The sequence below is a fragment of the Rhizophagus irregularis genome, chromosome 22, assembly GCF_026210795.1.
Source record: "Rhizophagus irregularis chromosome 22, complete sequence".
In the NCBI taxonomy this organism is placed as follows: Eukaryota; Fungi; Glomeromycota; class Glomeromycetes; order Glomerales; family Glomeraceae; genus Rhizophagus; species Rhizophagus irregularis.
Genome location: NC_089450.1, coordinates 2,587,837 through 2,608,228, shown reverse-complemented (window position 1 = coordinate 2,608,228; position 20,392 = coordinate 2,587,837). Strand labels below are relative to the sequence as shown.

The 20,392-nt window shown below is 27.7% G+C and overlaps 4 protein-coding genes across 4 annotated transcripts; 3 read left to right on the top strand and 1 right to left on the bottom strand.

Annotated features, from left to right (window-relative positions):
* Nucleotides 1–258: 258 nt before the first annotated feature.
* On the bottom strand, nucleotides 259–846 carry OCT59_014765 (uncharacterized protein; the record flags this gene model as incomplete). Its single annotated transcript, XM_066150222.1, has 2 exons — nucleotides 259–560; nucleotides 804–846. The coding sequence occupies 2 exons, from the start codon at nucleotides 844–846 to the stop codon at nucleotides 259–261; spliced, it is 345 nt and encodes a 114-aa protein (XP_066002409.1).
* A 3,349-nt stretch (nucleotides 847–4,195) lies between these two features.
* On the top strand, nucleotides 4,196–4,948 carry OCT59_014764 (uncharacterized protein). Its single transcript, XM_025323692.2, has one exon. The coding sequence runs from the start codon at nucleotides 4,220–4,222 to the stop codon at nucleotides 4,727–4,729; it is 510 nt and encodes a 169-aa protein (XP_025189987.1). The 5' UTR covers nucleotides 4,196–4,219; the 3' UTR covers nucleotides 4,730–4,948.
* Nucleotides 4,949–10,470: 5,522 nt separating this feature from the next.
* On the top strand, nucleotides 10,471–11,241 carry OCT59_014763 (uncharacterized protein). The gene has a single exon (XM_025312210.2). The coding sequence runs from the start codon at nucleotides 10,490–10,492 to the stop codon at nucleotides 11,042–11,044; it is 555 nt and encodes a 184-aa protein (XP_025189988.1). The 5' UTR covers nucleotides 10,471–10,489; the 3' UTR covers nucleotides 11,045–11,241.
* A 1,480-nt stretch (nucleotides 11,242–12,721) lies between these two features.
* Nucleotides 12,722–19,465, top strand: OCT59_014762 (uncharacterized protein; the record flags this gene model as incomplete). The annotated part of the gene is made up of 14 exons (XM_025309717.1): nucleotides 12,722–13,157; nucleotides 13,256–13,297; nucleotides 13,380–13,642; nucleotides 13,735–13,805; nucleotides 13,883–14,018; nucleotides 14,247–14,567; nucleotides 14,647–15,702; nucleotides 15,800–16,000; nucleotides 16,085–17,327; nucleotides 17,408–17,713; nucleotides 17,789–17,918; nucleotides 17,988–18,068; nucleotides 18,139–18,720; nucleotides 18,802–19,465. 14 exons carry the CDS (start codon nucleotides 12,722–12,724, stop codon nucleotides 19,463–19,465), a joined length of 5,532 nt encoding a protein of 1,843 aa, XP_025189989.1.
* Nucleotides 19,466–20,392: the final 927 nt, after the last annotated feature.

Here is a 20,392-nt window from a genome sequence, read left to right as displayed (position 1 = left end):
TATTTATGGTCATTGCAAATGCTATGACGTTTGAAAATGAAAGGTAGTTCTGTTTCTGAAGGGACATCATAATGCGAGGAATGAAAACTCTGGTTTCCAGGATGATTTCTAGTAATTATTTCAGTTTCAATGTCATGATTCTGAAAAGTGCGGCAAACTAATCTTGTCCAATTACAGAGACCATCATTAGGTTGAAGATTACATAATAGTATAATTGGAGTTCCCAATTTCAATATTAACTTATAAGGTGGAAGACCACTAACAGTTAAAGAGTAGAGAAACTCTTGTTTGATCATCTGCTTCCTCAACTGTATCTGCACTGAGATACTCAAATGCTTCTCCAGCAGGAAATTGATTCATAATAATAGTTTTGATGGAGTTAACATATTCATTTGTAGGAGCAAGTATTCTACGTTCAACAAAATACTTGGGATCAGAATACATTGAAAGATCAGGATACGCAAATTTGATTAGGTCATTTAGGTCTTGAGATGATAAAACAATATCTTCAGATAGTATAATAATATCACTTTCTGTTTTAGAAATTGCAGGAACACGACCTTAAGTAACCATTTAGCAAATTCAGCTTGCTCAGCAGTATCAGAATTATTAGTAGTAGCATTAAAAAGACGCATGTTAATCTTTAGTTTCATAAAATTTACATGCTTACACAAAGTAGATTGACATAAACATAATCAACAATGTCTTCACGTATCAATTTCAAATTCGTTCAAGGTGATGGCTTCCCTTTACAGCAACAGGAAGAATTTGCCGAAAGTCACCTCCAAATAATACAACCTTACCTCCAAATGGTTTTCCTTCTAAATTTGGATTCAAAGCCTTCATAATATCTCTCAAAAGTTCGATCTAAAGCTTCAAATGCATATCGGTTCGTCATTGGGGCTTCATCCTAAATGATTAAACTTGTAAGCGAAGCTAGTTCTGAACTATGAGATATAGAGCAAGTGGAATCTTCATGTAAATTATATATTTTTTTATTTAACTCAATTTTCATTTCTTTATTTAACTTAAACTTCAATTAACTTTATTACGTATGTATTGTATTCGTATGAGTATAAAGTTTAAACAAACTATTTACTAATTAAATTAGCTGAAAGAACTAAAAATTTTTAATATCTTATGTATCTGATAAGATAACTTGTTCAATCAAATTTTAACGAAATGCATGATTCTCATTTTATTTTTTTATGAAAAGTAATATTTAATTTTAACCGACAGATATTTTGCAGATTAACCGCAGCATCAAAGAGATCACATGTTTAAAGCTACACGTGATTATAGTATAACATTAGGGTTACACAATTGAAATGTTACACAATTGAAAATTATTTATACATGGTACTCTAAACGTGACAGGGATCGACATCAACAAATTTAAATATAAGATAGAAAATTTGATACAAATATGCATTACTTTTAAATTTTCTTCAAATTATTATTAAAAAAATCCATTGCATACAACTATGATTATTAATTATCATAAATTGATTTGTTTAATTGTAGAGAAGAATAGTTCTCGACCTTCAAAAATGTAAAATATTTTAATGACTGAATCGAAAACTGGAAATTTTAATATTCGCTACTAAATTCGTAATAATAAATATAAATTCAAAACTATAAATATTATCTTTAATTGAAAATTCTTTCATTCATATTCTATCATCACAAATCGCATAACGCTTTTATAGCATCTGAAATTAAAAAAAATCTCGATTATAAAAATTTTAATGTAATTCAAAATTTTTAAAATTGGGTTCCTTAAATAATTTCAATCATAGAAAATTTCGATTTTAATCCCTTCAAAACAATCAGAAGCCTCATTATTTCTCTTTACAGTCTTCAATCAGTATAAAAAATCTTCATTTCTTGTATCATTCAATCCTTTTTCAGTTTTTATTATGATTATAACGATTTGACTTTCACTTTTCCAATGTTTCGTTAGCGGCACTTAAATTAAAATTTTGAATTATTTGCAGTAGCTTCGAGTTCAAAGTTCATATGAATTTATTACTGCCGTGAATGTTAAAATTATGTTAATATAATGGAATGTTATTAAAATATACGTACCAATGAAATTTTCTCCAAATCATAAATTCATTGAATGAGTATCGCGCAACATTCTAATTTGCAGTAATACTAGTAAAAAGTTCGAATGAAATATATTATCATCAAATAAATGTAGCAATTCTTTCATCATCATCTAGAATTCTAGATGTATAAAATATATTCTTAATTAATAAAATAGCTTTAAATAATTATTTAGCGTCTTTAAAAATAACGGTACTATTATCTTCAAAGAGGATGGATTTTACGCTAAAAAATCTTACTGTTTCACCAAACGATTTTTAAAAGTGAAGGGTACATAATTATTTTATTTTTCGCTTATTTTTTTTATTTATTTATTTATTTATTTATTTTATGGTTAGCTAGGAGAACTACATTGATTTTCGCTTATTTTTTATCAGTAATTAAGAGTAAGATAAATAAAGTAAAACGATCATGTGATTGAAATGTACGTTGCATCATTATATGCTGATGAATTAACCACAATAGCAACTATCAATACTATCATCATCAGTTGGATTTATTAAATTATCTGATAATAATTTGTTCTAACATGTTCTTTAATGTTCTTAATCCTCTGGCATTAGATGAGTAGAAGATAATTTGTTTAACGGAAATTTATCCGATATTCAGATTTCATGAAATGGGATCATTAACGAAATGCATTATACAATGTTTACTTTCATTCATTCATTCATTAATTTCCTTATTGATCTTAAGAAGAAGTGTAAATTCTCGGATATTTAGGTATACATTTTTTGTACGACAAGACAGGGGATGTAACAGTTGTAACACGACAAAAATAAGGAATATTGGCTTGTGGTGTCGCCCGAATTAGTGTTCGTTTTAAAAAACTATCTGCTATTTCTTTTTGATATTTGAAAGGAATGTGTATTTATTTACCAAAATTAAAAACCTAATGATGAGATATTTTATAACTTGATATTATCAAAAAAAAGAGGCAGGGTATTCATATTAAAAACAAGCGATGAAAAAAAACAAATTTAAATGATCGTAAATGTCAATACTAATGCTTGTAATTTCCGTATTTGTAAGACCTTAATTATTTTTAGCGAATGTGAAATAAAGAATATATTGGTTTCCTTTGTCTATTTTGTTTTTATTATATTTTTTAAGAAAATATTGTATGCGTCAATCGGTCGATGTGTCATACACCTGCATGCATGATTAATTAATTTAATTTACGCGATCATAGTTCGTATGCATATTGTTATAAATATTTATACAATATTTTGTGTGTGTGTTATCTCAATAAAAAATAAATTGTAATTTTATTTATGGTTGTCGATCATGTAAGTGACTTAAAAATCACGTGCGAAAATTTTTGAATTATTACTCCGTGTAATACACTGGACAATAGCATATCAGCGGACCTTCTATTTTTGTTAATTATTCAAAATTGTACATACTATATACTGGATTTTAATACGTGATGGCAGATTCCAAAAAATATATATTCAAAATTTCACACTTCTAATTATACTACTTGGACAAAGACTCATATTTTTTAGAATCTATGTTATCACATATTGAAATTTCTAGTATTGTTATTATGTACAATTCTGAGTAATTAATTAAAATAGAGGGTTCACTAGATAGTGTCTATTTACATGTAATTTATTTATTAAACTTATTATTATTTTTATATTTGTAACTAAAAATAGAAAAAAAAATTAGAGGAATTATCTTTAATAATTATAAAATTTATTATTAGAATTTTTTATTATTAACAGTATGTGGTTTTTTATCTATCGGCCTTCTAGATTTTGTGCACTATTAAATTGAAATTTAGTATAAGAAACTATACTCAAGAATTTATTATGTGAAAATTTTATTAAAGACAACGGAAAACAAATAAATAAGTAATCGCTGATCATTTCATGATCGACATCGATTACTATGGCCAAATGAATTAGTCATTTTCTCATTGATAAATCTACCAAAAATTGATCTTTTTCGGGTATTACTGAGAAAGTTGTACTACTAATAGGGATATTTATTAGCCACTTTAGCCACTTTGCGTTATTGGACACTTTGCGTTACTTAAGGTGTTAGCCATTATAAAAGCCACTGGATATTTTCTACTTAGAAAGAAAATTTAACATTTTACAACATGAATAATATTAATCCTTCACAAAATAATCTTGGTGATAATAATATTGGATTTAATAATTATCCCGCTAATTTACCACAAACTGCTTCAACAAATATTGACTACAATGATGCTACTTACAATAATAATACCGCGATGAACAACAACGATAATAATTTTTCCGCACGTATTCCTGATTCTAATTATCAGCCCTATAATGCTTCAAACAACAACAACACTACTATTCCTCCCTCGCAATCCACATCCAATCCTATTTTTAACAATAGCGGTAATATTCCTCATCAACAATACGCCACTTCGAGCAATACTCCACATCATAATTATCAACAACCCTCGTCCACATCAAATCCTCAGTCTAATGTTTTACCTTTGTTTAATTCACTTGGCATTAATATTAATTCTTTTCAGGCAAATCTTATTATTATTATGCCAGTAGATAATTCAAATATTCAAGATCGTCTTCAACAAATTTTGAATCATTCTTCATCAACAAATAATTCACGAACTTGATCCAACAATAAATTATCTATTCAGTAATTTTTGGAGCTCAATTTCAACAAATAAAGACCTCCAGATGATATTATTGAATTTTTAGATACTTTTTGTTTATTTATTTTATATCTTTATCTACGTCTTTATTCATCTGTAATCTATGTAACTTATCATAACGTTTTCTATATAAATAAAGAATAAATTATTAAAAAATATTTTTTCCTTTTTTTTTAACAAAGACGCATAAGACTCGCACATGTAGCACTAATTTACTTACAATTATTTTAGGGCCCCGAGCAATACTGAAATAGGTAACCAGAAATAATATATTGCGTTGGGTCCTATTATTTTCTTAAAACATTGATATTTTTAAATAACAAGGGAACTTCACTTACTACAATATAATATAATATAATTTATTTTATTAAATTTTTAATGCGAAAAGAGATATTCGTATATGTGATTGGTTTTCAAGCGAAGGGCTTTAAGTGAAAACGTAATTAGTCCCTGTAAAAATTTGATCGTGTTTTATCTTTCCATATTTTTTTCCGTGAATGTATCATTTTCATGGAATTTATAGCCTTAAATCATGGAAATTTTCATCTCGCTAATACGGATATCTATGAATGTAATAATGTATCATTTTCACGGAATTTTTACGGAAGACACAGAGAAATAATGAAAATATTAGGATAAAAATTTTTTACAGGGAGTAAATCTAATATGACCAAAATAAGTCTTATAATGAATGATAATTATGGTAATTATAGGCTCGGCTTAAAGCTCATAAGATTGATTACAGTCATAATGGCATCATAATGCCACAGTGACACCACACTATCGCCATAAGATAAAAAAAGAAAATTGTACTACCGCTCCAATTTGTTCGGCTATTAGCAATACACAAAAAAAACAGAGAAATTTTTACATAACAATGAACTCAAAATTTAATACACCAAATTCTTTTTTTAAATAATCTTAATTATTAAGATAATTATATTATTGTTTGTAAAAAATTTACGAAATATTTTATCATAAAAATCGTCTTTAAAATAATTGAACTTAAAAAGTGAAGATCATTTGCCGGAAATTTCTTCAGTTATCAAATGAATCGCATAAATAAATTATTGTATGGAATAATAAATCCGATAAATATGCAGATTGTAAGACAACGCCCTTGATGTGCATCAATGAAATATATTTTTTTTGGCAAGAAAGCGTAGCCACCAAAAAATCAGGAAATCATTGTTGTATGAAATTTCTAAATTAAATCATTTATCGTAAATAAGTTGAAGTGTGAAAATGAGGCAGCAATATTCACAATATTTTGACCTTTTTTGCGAGTCAACCAATTAAATCGCGGTTTACCAATAATCACATTCGCTGATCTCGTGGCGAAAATAATTATATGCTATAAAAGGTAAACTTTCATATCATTAATTTATTTTTCCGATATACAAATTTAAAATTGATTCAATGTTTATTTGTTATTTAAGCCTTAAAAATTCAATGTTACGAAATGCTGTACTAATATAAACCTATGCAATGCTTCCTAAATATTGTGTTACACAATATATATATTATTTATTATTTATATGTTGAGTCGATGAAAATTATAAAATAAGCTTAAAGTAAAAAAAGATTTTAACTATAATAACTTCATTTCTTAATAATAATATAAAAAAATAAGCAGATTTAAAACAAATATAAAGTCTTTCAATGAAGCAACACTATCATCGTGTATCATTAGCGAACAGAGGAAGTTTGAAGGAAATTCTTTGAACGACTTGACCATAGCAATTGGTAGCACATTAATTTTAGTGTTATTAACAACTGATCATCAAGAATCAAAGAAAAAATAATTTGTAATTGCGTACCAACGATCAAAATTAAGTTATCTAAGTCCATTATATAGAATTGAAATGTTGTATTAACAAAAAGTCACTTGATCGAAATACCATTTTACCGAAATTCATTTTACCGAAGGAATACTTTCCAAAATACCGCCTTGCCGAGAAGACATCTTGCTGAAATTTATTTATCTATTTTTTTTATAGATGCAATTTTAGTTTATGTTTTTTATTCATTTGATTTAATACTTGTATCGATTCAATGTTCCGAAGTGTTGGAATTGTTTATTTACAGTAAATACTCGGGTAACAAATAAACCAAGTCATTCGAACATTTGGTTAAAAAATTAGTTTTCAGTTATGCGGGTTCTACAAAGCGGAGTAGATTTCGGCGATATAAATTTGTGCGTCAGACGCAGTTGACGTGCGTCACTTGTGATATAAAATTGCTATAATTATGTTATAATTGAACATTAAATTTTCGAAATAAATTTTAAAGTTACTATGACGATTCAGGTGACGCACGTCAGCTGCATCTGACACAAATCGTCATCTGACGCACAACATATATATTCTTTATGTAATAACTGTATTATATGCGTTTGTGCGATCAATCTCAAGATGCGATGCGAATCTTTGGAGGTATACTTACAGCGAGGTATGCCGTATGCGTGACGTACGATACCTACAATTTTACGGTAAATATTTTGTCACACGCTTTCACTTTAAATTTTTTTTTTAAATATATTTTCTTTGATACATACCTATGGCCTAATCGAAAACTGGAAATTTTAATATTCACTATTAAATTTGTAAATTCGTAATACGGTAATATAAATTCAAAAACTATAGATATTATCTTTAATTTGAAAATCCTTTTCACTCATATGCTATCATCACAAATCGCATAACGCTTTTACAATATCGAAATTAAAAATTTGGAAAAAAATCTCGGCTGTAAACTTGTAATGTAATTCAAAATTTTAGAATTGGGTTTCTTTAATAATTTTATTCATAGAAATTTCAATTTTAATCCATTCAAAACAATCTCTCTTTTCAGTTTTCTCAATCACGTATTGGGAACATCTCTTTGTTATCACACAGTAAAAACGTTCAAGGGTAATATAATTCAACATGATCTATAGCTCCTAGTTCAACTTAAAAAAAAAAAAAATTAAAAAAAAAATAAACGAAAAATTGCTTACAATATTTATCAACGAGAAAATCGTCAATCAAAGTATGATCGAATCGCAAATGTAATGATATTGTGTTATAACTAGAGCTTTATTGTTGCACAACCACAATTTCCAATTTGTTAAATTCATCCTCTTCACGCAAGTCACTAAGAATTATACAAGCAATGTAGAATAATATTTTTTGAATGTAATCTCACATCATCAAAGTAAAGAACGTATATTGTGTGCCGTTTTAAAAAAATTACAATTAATAAATTAAATATTATCCCTATAATCAATCATCTATCAAAAAATGATAATTCTAATTATATTCCAAAGTTTAATTAATGGGTTGAATGAAAATATTAGAATTCTTTAAAACTGGCTGCCGAGTCTTCGCCACTTTTAACCTTCATTAATCAGTTACCTAAAGTTCATATGATGATTATTAAAAATTATGTTAGTATTATATTATAATGCAATGCTATAAAAATATTTGTATAAGCAAAACTTACCAAATGCTATCCAAATCTAAGATTCATTGAATACAAAGATAGCATAACATCATAATTTGCAGTGCACTAATAAAAAGGTAGGTTTGTGTGATTGAGTTCGACTAAAGTACATTATCATCAAAGAATCTATATGTACAACAAATATCCTTAATTAGTAAACAACTTCAAATAATCATTTAGCGTTGAAAAAGCGTCTTACTTCAATAAACAATAGGGTCTTTAGCGTAAAATCCTAAATTTTCTCCTTTGAGATAATTACCAAATTTCACCGGTTCTCGTTTTATCAACATAAGATTCCATTCTAATTCACAATGACACAAGTAATGAGTTCAGTTGAAGTATGTTATCATCAAATAAATGCATCATTTCTTTCATCAGCTACGTATAAAAAAAATAATTAATCAATAAACAGATTATTTAACGTTGGAAAAACGTCTTACCCAATAAAAGAATAGGTTCCGTAACGTAAATCTTTATCTTATTTGTTATATGGACTTCAAAGAAAAAGTAAAACGAAGTTGAAATTTAAACTATTCCATTATATTCTGACAATTAACCACGGAATCAACTACCAATACAAGCATCATCAGCTTATCTATTAAATTATGTGATTATGATTTTTCTTGTCATATTCTCTTGACACTAGATGGAGTAACATCATTAGAAGATGACTAGATAAGCAATCTGAATAATTTTACAAAATTCAACGAAAACTTGTTCCGATAATACCATGATAAAGAAGCGCATCAATTTAACACAAGTTACGTCTAAATCAACATGAAAATTTCTAAATAAACCTTTTACGGTATTTTCAATTATTATTATTATTTTCTTTTATTTTTTTTTCTGATCTCGATAAAAAGAAATTTGATAAATTTGATAAACGTGAGAAGATCTTGGGTATTTATACTAATTTTGCGTGTTGCAAAACAGGGGCATGTAACAGTTGTAACACGATAAAAGATAAATGATGAACACGTGGCAACGTTGTTAATATTTGTAATTTTATATGCTGTACTGATATAATTTATAATCATTTATAATTTATTTCTATATTAGGCTAATGGTATGGAATATTAAATTCCTTTATTATTTTACCGCTAGAGGTAATAATAATTATCGTCGGGTCATTAAACTATTACTACAGTAATATTTTTCTTAATATTAGATAATTATTGTAACAAAATATAAAATTTAAACGTTATCAAAAATAGCAATCATATCAATTACAAACGACTATATTATCACCGTTTTCAAAATGGTGTACGCAGTTTATTTTGTGATTGTATATTCGAATACCAATATTCGCCCGGTTTTCATCCGCTTTTTGTCCATATTTCGTCCGGTTTCTTTCTTTTTTATTCAAATTTAATTACGTACATCATTTTGAAAACCGCGATAATAAAATTTTTCAGAAAATCAATTTAAATGATCGTATAATCTTAACTAATTTTTGTATATACAATGAATTCGATATATATATATATATATTTATGATAAATGTCAAATAAAGAATATTGTTGATTTTTTGGTTTAACTCTTCATATGTTTCGCATACTTTTGAGAAATTAAATTCGGTATAATGATTGATGCACGTTATTTTATATATTCATTTTTTTCGGTTTTAAGTCGATTCTCGGGGAACTATATTTTTGTTTTTGGGTTTCTTTTGTCCTTTTATTTTTCATTCTATCATTTAATAATCCTTTCATTTGTTATTTTTGTTTCATTTTGGATTTCTCCATTTTTTAGTTTCAGATTATTTCCGGGTTTTGTAACCAAGAAAATCCTCCATTCATCATGTAAAATGCTTTCAATATTTTGGCTATAAAAGCTTTTGTTCTGTACGGGATTTTTTTTTCCGATATTATCGTCATTTAATACCAATTTTGGTTAAAATAACAAGGTTTCTTATAGGATACACACACATGCAAGGCGTTTGCCTGACTGCGGCAGTAGCCGATTGGTTAATAATCATTATCCGGTATAGTAAAAATGGCTTTGTTATCTTATTGTTTAAATGTTACACTCCGGAGTTAAAAAATAAAAGCAGTTTTGTCCTATTTGTAACATATTATAAATATACTGTACAATCTATACATGGACCAAATTAGAATTCCACTCAATTATTATAAATTTTCAGCTTCAAGAGAAACATACTTCGTTCATCATCTCATATATTTCCTTTTATTATAAATTTCCAGCTTCAAAAGAAATTTACTTCGTTCATATTAAGTTATGAATAATACCAACCCTTTACAAAATAGTAATCTTAGTGGCAACAATAATGAATTTAATTATACCGATAATATATCACAACCCAGTGATATCCAGGGACATTCTTCAACAAATAATAATAACTATAGTTCTTCTTACGACAGTAATAATAACTTATCCGTGATTGATGATAATAATTTTTCCGCACATCCAAGCATTCATGGCTCAAATTTCCAGCAAAATAACACTACAATTTCCCCTTCACAACCCACGTCCAATGGCATTCCTAACAATAGTGATAGTATTCCTAATAATCAACCATTTAACTCTTCAGATAATGCTCCTTTTGGTTTTCAATTCACGCCCACGTCCAATAACACTTCACCTCCACAATATGTTAACAAAGATTTGCCTCGGTCTAATAATGTCTTTCCTTGCATTAATTATGGCAATTTTAATTGTCATGAGGTAAAATATAATATTGGCACAATTTCTAATAATACTAATTCAGATATTCTTCGGCAAATTCTGGATAATTGGTCCTCAATAAACAACCCACAAACTCGATCCCAATAATGAAATCTCTATTCGGTGACTTTCGTGATTCATATATATATATATCTCTTATTATACTATATCACAATTTTATATATAACATTAGATTTTATCCTTTAGAATTTCTTTTATTTCATCCCAGCATTAAAACAATTATATTATTAATTTTTCGTAGTATTCATTTATAAATAAATAAACAAAACCATATAATTTAACTTACTTCTTTTAGGTTTCGATATTTCTTATATATATTAAATTATTAACGTGATATGAAGACTTTACGTAAATAGAATTTCCATTAATTCCAAAAATTCTAGAATTAACGGATTAAATAATCCGGTTTCTGACATTATAAATTACAATGTGATTTGCGCCAATTGGTGATTAACCGCAGGAATTTTCTATATTTATATTATAATGCAACAAAGCCACAAGAAATCTAGTTGATTTAATAGAAATCACCTGTTATACCGCAGTCCCAAATTATACTTTATAATAGGAATGTAATATTTATTGTTCAGCTGACCAATAGTAAATTTATTTATCGTCAAAATGTTTTATTTTCATATAAGTTTTAACCCACCCCTCACATAGTATATAAAATCTTTGCCCACGTCCTAAAATATTACGTAATATATATCGGTCTATGTGTTAGGACCAATAAGTCCTAGAACTTTGACAGGATTGTAACGGACTTTTTCACCCTAAGAGCATCCACTCAAAATACCTCGAATTTTGTAATAGTTATTTTGTATTATAGGGTACGGTATTTATAATTAATTACACGAAATGTTAGATGTTGGTTTATTTTTGTTCTAATATTACGTTTAAGGTTTAACAATATGAATTTAATTAATTTAATTCAAAAATCATTGAATTTAAAATTCTTTTTGTTATATTCCATATTAACTATTTATCAAATAAGACAAAAATACCGGTCAAATTCTAATATTTTTTTTTTCGTTGAATATCGATATTCTGCAAAAAAAAAAGTTTCATAAAACTCATCTTTCGACTGTTATTTTGTAAACTAGAAAAAATGTATTATGACCGATACGAAATAATCGATTTGAGATTTAATATAATAATATTCGTTACTTTTTCCATTTCCCTAAGATAACTAATCAGGAACATTTTTATGACCAACCAGAATTGAGGTTTAAATGTTACTATAGCTTCTTAAATATAATTGTAATAATCCCGCAGATTCTGATTCATCTGCTTTGTCTGTTGTTCCTTTCAAAAAAGACAAAACCCGCTAACCTTCTTACTTTATTATCACTTCTTGAATTCATTGTCATATTCGAGGACAGTATTTAACCTCACAATTTTATTGCTTGGTATGAAATCCAAACGTAAAATTATTTTTAAAAGAAATATCGCTCGTATTAATAATATATACTCATAATGTGATAATGGTGAATCGAAAACTTGGACATTATATGAATCTAAAATCTTTTTATTTTTAAAAAAAATTATTAGTTAAAGAAATATATTAAGTTCACGTTAAAATTAAAATTATTAGTATTACACTTTTCATCTATAAATCATATTTTTTATTTTTACTTAAATCAATAAATATTAAGGGGCCTTTGTCGATCGGTAATTCGGTATCATCTGATAGGTTGATTTGGTGTATAAATTATTAATATTGACTCCTTTTTTTTCTTTTTTTTTAAAAAAAAAGTCTACTCCACCATGCAATCCTTATCTAGGTTACCGTTAGTAAGATTGTTTTCAACAACATCAATGTCATCGACATATGCAAATGAACCAAATGTAGCAAAATATTTATCCTCATTTCGAAAAAATGATGTGAATGGCGTCAAAACATCTCTGATTGAAGAATCAGTTTATCGTCGATTATTTGCTCAGCAACCTAATGATATTGATCCTCCCCAATTATCATTATTGCGTCAACCGTATTTGAATTTGATTAACGTATACGAAAATCAAGATATTTGGGAAGTCAAAAATAGGTACTTTGATAATGAAACTGATAATGATGAAGATGATGAAGATGGAATGTATGTTATGCCTTTGCCTGAAGAGGAAATATTAGATCAAGGTGATCCTGCTATTTGTCTTGGTGGGATTGAAACATTCCAAAAGAATTGGAATCTCTTCACTGAATGTATGTTAAGAAAAAAAAATTTGATCTCGGTATTCGCAAAATTGATTTGAAAATTTTTTACTAAAACATATATCTTTTTTTTATATCAATAAATTTAGCGAGTCTCTCTGGCTTGGATTGGTCAAATGTATTTGCAGCAGGTATTGAGATTACTCAAATTATTCATTAAATTATAAGCAAAAAAAAAATTCGATCCCCTTTTCTTAATTAAATTTTGAATAGGTGGCGCAGTATTGTCATGCCTTCTTCCAATTCCCCAAAAATATGGTGTTAGCCCACGTAAAACTCGTGATTGGTATCATGATATTTCCTATCGAGACTCTGATATCGATCTTTTCATTTATGGACTGGACGAGGAAGCAGCTAAGCAAAAGATGATAGAGATTTACGAAGCTGTTTGTAATTCTATTCCTTGGGCAGTTGCATGTTTTCGAAGTAAACATTGTGTGACAATTTTAAGTCAATATCCTTATCGTCACATTCAAGTATGTTATCAAAATGATCTAAAATAATATCTTGTAATAATTGTGAAAATTTACTTATTTAGATATAAAAAACTTTTTCTTTAATTAATTAGATTATACTTCGATTATATAACTCTCCTTCAGAAATTCTTACTGGCTTTGATGTTGATTGTTGTTGCGTTGGGTAATGTTTATTCAGATACATTTCTTAATAAAATAATAACCCTATTTTCTAACAAATCCAGGATTTTTGTTATACAGGTTCGATGGTAAAAATGTCTGGGCTTTACCAAGAGCTCATCAAGCAATCATTAAACAATGTAACACTGTTGACTTGACTAGAAGGTCTCCATCATATGAGATGAGATTGGTAAAATATGCAGAAAGAGGTTTTGAGGTCTGTAATTAAATATTTATGTTACTAGGAACCGGAAACCGTTGTAAGTCCGGAGCGATAAAACTCAGATTTGCGATTTCGATGACGTCACGTGAGGACAGATAAACTCACGTGATCGATAATTTTTCATAATGCGTAGGCATATATAGTCCTTCGCTTCGCTCCGGGCAATTATATATTAAAATATATTTACAATAAATACTTAATTATTATATTTACAAAAAATAGATCAAAGTTCCATCATTAGATCGCTCCAGAATTGACCCTACAATATATGAAAAAAGTTTTGAAAAACTTAATGGTCTCGCTCGTTTACTTGTACTAGAACGTCTAAACACGCCTTATGAAAGATTTGAATATATAGAAAAAAAACGTGAACGCAATTGTCGTCCAAAACATCCAAATTCTGGTAAATATGTATCAAGGAGACCGAGAAGACGTAGCAATATGAAATTAAATAAATTTGAAAATAATGATTATGAAACGGTAACTTTACCATATGGTCCTAAATATGACGCGAAAAGAATTATGAAATTACTTTATACAAAGGTATGTACGGTATAAATTTATTTTATCTTTTTTTTTATCTTTGAATTTAACAAATATTCTTTTTTTCCATTAATTTTAGGATATGGTATTGAATTCAAAGTGGTATGAAAAAAACAAAGAGAGAGTTCTACATAGACATCCATGCTTCTTTGGAACGATGGAACAAATTTTTAATGATGGTTGTGGTTATTGTCCCGTTCCTAGTACTTCAGAAGAAGTTGCTACTCAAATTGAAGAAGATAAAACATTTGTAAGAGGTAAAATGGAATTTATAAAGGATGATCCAGGAAGGCAAACTATTGGAAGCTTTCATCCATTAACCGATGATGATTGGGCAGCACAAGCTTATATTACTAATGTTAGAGAAGATCTGTGTAATGCTTGTGCAAGAGGCGACGTGGATGTCGTTGAGAATCTCTTAAAGCAGAATTCCTTACCAAATGTTAATGAGGACTCCCAGATCAAGATTGATGTCGAAGCAAGAGATTATCTTGGAAGGACTCCATTACAGTTGGCTGTTTTGGGAGGTCATACTGAGATAGTTAAAATTTTATTACAACATGGTGCTAGAATCATTGCAAGAATGCCAGATGGTAGAACTGTCGTTCATTTGGCTTCACAGTATGGATTTTTAGATATTTTAAGATTATTATTACAAAAAAGTGATGAAAATAAGAAAGAAGCGCAAGAAAAAGAAAATAGAGAATTGGAAAATAATCAAATGCAAATTGAAGAACAACAGGAAACTAATGATAATGTAATGATAATTGATGATTCATTGGAAATGGTTGATGAAACGCAAGAATCATCAATGGTATCCAAGGGCGATCCAATTTTAGACCCAGAAAATGAGAATGAACAAGATGACGACATAGTAGATATAAATGCCGAATCTTGGGATCATCCGCTAGCTCCTTTAGACTATGCCATATTATTTGGAAATGTAGAAATAGTAAGACAATTGGTTAAAGCCGGAGCAAACGTTCGAAGATTAATTAAATTACAGGATAAGAATTGCAAATTTTTAAGATATGAACCTTGCTATCCATTAAATTTATGTTTATTAATTCAAGATCAGGAATCTGGGTTAGCAATTGCTTCAATTTTACTGGAAAATGGTGCTTCAGCTTCTCAAGTAAATTTTAAATTTTTTTTTAAAAATTGATTTTTGTTTATTTCTTATTTTTTTTTTTAAAAAAAAAATTTAAATTTATTTAATATTTTTTTATTAGATCGGTTACTCATTTAATAACATTTTACATTTTGCTGTTCAAACTGGAAAAATACAATTTGTTAAATTGTTACTTGATATGGATCCAATATCATCAAAAATAATTAATTCATTGAATAGTTCTCTTAAATCCCCACTATGTCTAGCTATTGATAATAATCATTTAGAAATCATCGAATTATTAATTAAGTACGGTGCAAGAGTAAGTAACTAATCAATTATTCATTACTTTTTTTTTTGTTCATTTAATTGAAAAATTTTTTTTAATTCAATCATCTTTAAATAGACAAATATTACATTAAAGGACGTTCAAGAATATTATAATCGTAAATTACCTAAAAATAAGTATTCTACAGCAAATAAATTATTTGAGGGCATAAAGCAGCCCATATTTGATGCATTGCAAAATAATTTATATCGTACTTTAATTGAGGCTGGAGCAGATGTCAATGCTACTTATCATAAAAACTACGCTAGAGATAAAATTGAAAAATTAATAGATGATAATAAAGCCAATATTAAAAGTTATAAAGAAAATTTAAAACATTTAAATGAAGGAAAGAAGCAAACTCCAAAAGAAATAAAAGTAACAAAAATTATGCAGTATTTAAAGGAATTAATTAAAAAAGAAAAAGAGGATGTAAAAGGATCTTATAGAGAATATGCACTTAGTCAGCATACTATTAAAGATTTTTATGATTTCTATCATAAGATGTATCCAACAATATGTCCTCCACATTCATCTCAAAAGCCTTGTAATAGCAAAGATATAAATGAACTCAAAGAAAAATACACAAAATTAATTGAACTAGAAATTAGTAAATTAAACTATAACGAGGAATGTTTAGAACATTTTATTAATCATGGCGCTAAAAATTCAAAAGAAGTTGACTTGAAAAATAATTTAAAAATACCAAAAAAATTAATGAAAGGATATCAAGAACAGTTAAATGCTATCAAGATATTAATGGAAGAAAAGGCTGAAGTGTTAGGATCTGAAGAAAAAGAACGTTACCTTAAGGAAGAAATTCTTTTACAACAAGCTATAAACAAGCAGCAGGAAGAAATTGATGAAATTTATAAAACATATCAAGAATCTATACAACCAGAACCATATAATGAAGAATCAACTCTAGAATTACCATTACCTGAAAACATTTTTTCTGAGCCAATAAATTTTGATAAACTTATAATGAAATTCACTTATCTTGATGATGATAATGTATATTGTGAAAAAGTTGTACCAGAAAAACTAGTTCAAGAATATATGGAATTATTTCAAGCTATTTATGTTAATGACATTAGCAAAGTTGAAAAAATGGCACAAATTTTAGTTTTTGCCGTTCATGATAAATTTAACATGACACCATTTATGTTGGCTTGTCTACGTGGTCATAATGAATTGGCAGTTAAAATTTTAGATATTGTTTCTAGTCAATATGTACCTAAGAAAAAGATTGATTTAGAAGAGGATGAAGTGAATGAAAGTATTAATGCTATTAATGCTATTAACAATTACGATATTATTGGTAGGTAATTTATATTGTAAAATGAATCTTTCTTTTAAAATAAAGGAAAAATAATATCTTATCTTTAAATTGATAAATAGATGATGGTTTGAATTACACATACCAAGAATCTTCACAATCAGCCTCAATGAATGTATTTGAAGATGAAAACGATAAATTCAAACTCTCTAATATTAAGCCCACAGCTAATTATTCAGTATTTCAATTTCTTCAATATAAGAAATGTTTTATGAATATAAAAATTGTCCCTAAAAAATTCTTGGAAGAACACAACATAAGTGAAAATAAATATTACTCAAGTGGATTTGAAGTAGCTGTTTTAAAAAATGATTTAGAAATGGTAAAAAAAATTTTGGATTGGGCTGAAAAATATCAATATGTTGAAGGTGAGATTGTTGAGATTGTTAAATTTTTAAAGACAATATTTAAACAAATCATTTATTTCGATTGAAATTATTTAGACAACAATCTTGAAAAGGCTGGAGGATTAGTTACATATTTAATTCAAGGAGAGAACAGCATGGATAAAAGAAATCCGATGATGGATTCTATTTATCTTGGATATGTGGATATGATGGATTTGCTTATTGAGTAAGTCTAATTAAATTTTATAAATTTAAAAAAGTATAGAACGATATTTTATTTTCCTTTATTTTATAGATATGCTGCAGGGGGAAATGATTTTTTTATCTTTGACATTAAAGATCCTGAAGAAGACACTCCTTTGATCAAGATACCAAAGTAAATTTTTATTTTGTAATCTTATACATAAATAGAATGATAATTTAATTTATTTTTATTTTTCATTAAGATACTATCAAGGTTTAGATGTGAATGGTTCTATGAAAAGATCTTGGATAATTCATCATAATTCTGATTTTTCTAATAAATCTGTAAAACCCTCTTACATATTTTACGCTGCGTATTATGGAAATATAACAAGTATGCGATACTTTTTCTCTGAGAGGCCAATAAAGGCATTGAAAAAGTTTGCACAAAAATACATTAATAACAACTCCAAAGATTTAAGAGTAACGATTTTGAATACAATTGAAGATATTCAAAATGTTGGAAGAAAATTATTTACTTACGAATTATTTAGAAATAATGAAACACCATTTCATTGGGCTGTAGATGGAAATAAACACTATGCAATTGAGGAACTAGTTAAATTATATAAAGAGAAAGAAATTAATGAACAAGCAGGAGACAATAAGGAACAACAATTAACAATTGAAGAAATCCTAGATATGAGAACCGATCGCAATAAAGTCACTGCTTTACTTTTGGCTGCTTACTTTGGTCACAATAACTGCGTTAGAACATTATTAGAAGTTGGAGCAAATCCCGAAATAGCGGATAATAATGGTTGGTCTCTAGCTCATTATGCTGCGTACGTATAAATATTCATAACTTTATATTTATTTTATTTTTTTTAGTTAATTATTTAAAAGTATTAACTTTTTTATTATAGAAATAAAAACAATGATGAATTAATGAGTTTATTGCATGAGTTGTTGCAACCAGAAATTTATCAGGGAATGTTGAAAAAACGTAGTAAATCATTCAACCATACACCAATATCAATCTCGATTCTAAATTCCAACATCAAACTAACTGAATATCTTTTACAACATGTCTCTACTGCGAATTTATTCACTCATGATTTTGAGAACAATCGATATCTTCATTTATCTCTTAGAGAAGGTCTTTGGTATATTTCAAAAAAATTGATTGAATTAGAATCTACGATTACAGTTGAAGATGATGAGAAGTTTGGTTCCTTATTTCACGAAAATTCATTTGGACAAACCCCGACAGATATAGCCATACAAATGTTTTTGAATGAACTATCATCTATTTTATTTGAATCACTGTTTTCAAAAAAAAAGGATCCAGTTATGAAAAAGTCGATTAAAGCTTTTAACCTCATGGTACCATTTTATTTACCTAGAAATGGAGGAAATCCATCATCGAAAAGAGTACTTGCTGAATTTAATAAGGTTAATGATATGACATATAAATTAACCGAAAAAATCTCATATGGATTAGGTAGAAAAATTGGATCGAAAGAAAAGGATACTTATCCTGGAAGTTTTGCTTCAATATTCAAATATTGGTCAAAGCCATCATGGTAATATAGAAACTTACTTTCTTATTGAATTGAAGAGTCAATGTCGTTATGGTATAAATACTTTCTTATTGAATTGAAGAGTCAATGTCGTTATGGTATAATACTTTCTTATTGAATTGAAGAGTCAACGTCGTTATGGTATAATACTTTCTTATTGAATTGAAGAGTCAACGTCGTTATGGTAATACTTTCTTATTGAAATGAAGTTAAATATAAATAAATAAATAAATAAATTGCTAAGTAATAACAAACATACTAATTATTCTCTATATATTTACATATTAAATGTTGATAATATTTATTACATTTTTCATCCTTAAAGGTTATAACAAAATTTTGAAAAAATTAAAATTAATAATTAAGTAGATTGATATTAGAACAACGAAATGAAAACAACACTTTCATGATGCTCTGCATTATATAAATCTCATTTTGTTTTAGGACATGAAATAATTTTTCTCACTTGAAATTCTCAACACTAAACCTTCGAGTTTGAATAAATTCGGATTCACATACGAAAATTTTATTGATGGGCGTAGTTATCAAATGACACGATCACGGTAATCGCCTTCTAGATTACTCGAGACTATTGCGATGATTTACTGATTTAAATATCGATATTATTTTAGAGCGAATCGATATCTTTCAGTGAAGTCGTAAAATATATAAATTACTTTTTCATAATTCTGCGAAAATCTGTTTTTTGGTACGAAGCAGGACTTCGCGTTCACTTGAGTCATAATATCTTTTAGATCTGCTGCATACGTACCGTTGGCTAAATTGGCTAATTTTGTTCCATACTTAAATCGTAAATTCCTAGTTAAGTTGAATGGAAAAATTCTGAATGCATATTAAAAGTGTTAGTAGATTGCTGCTTCGAATTATGGACTTAAATAAAATTGGACCCACAACACGTTATAGTTTTCGTAAA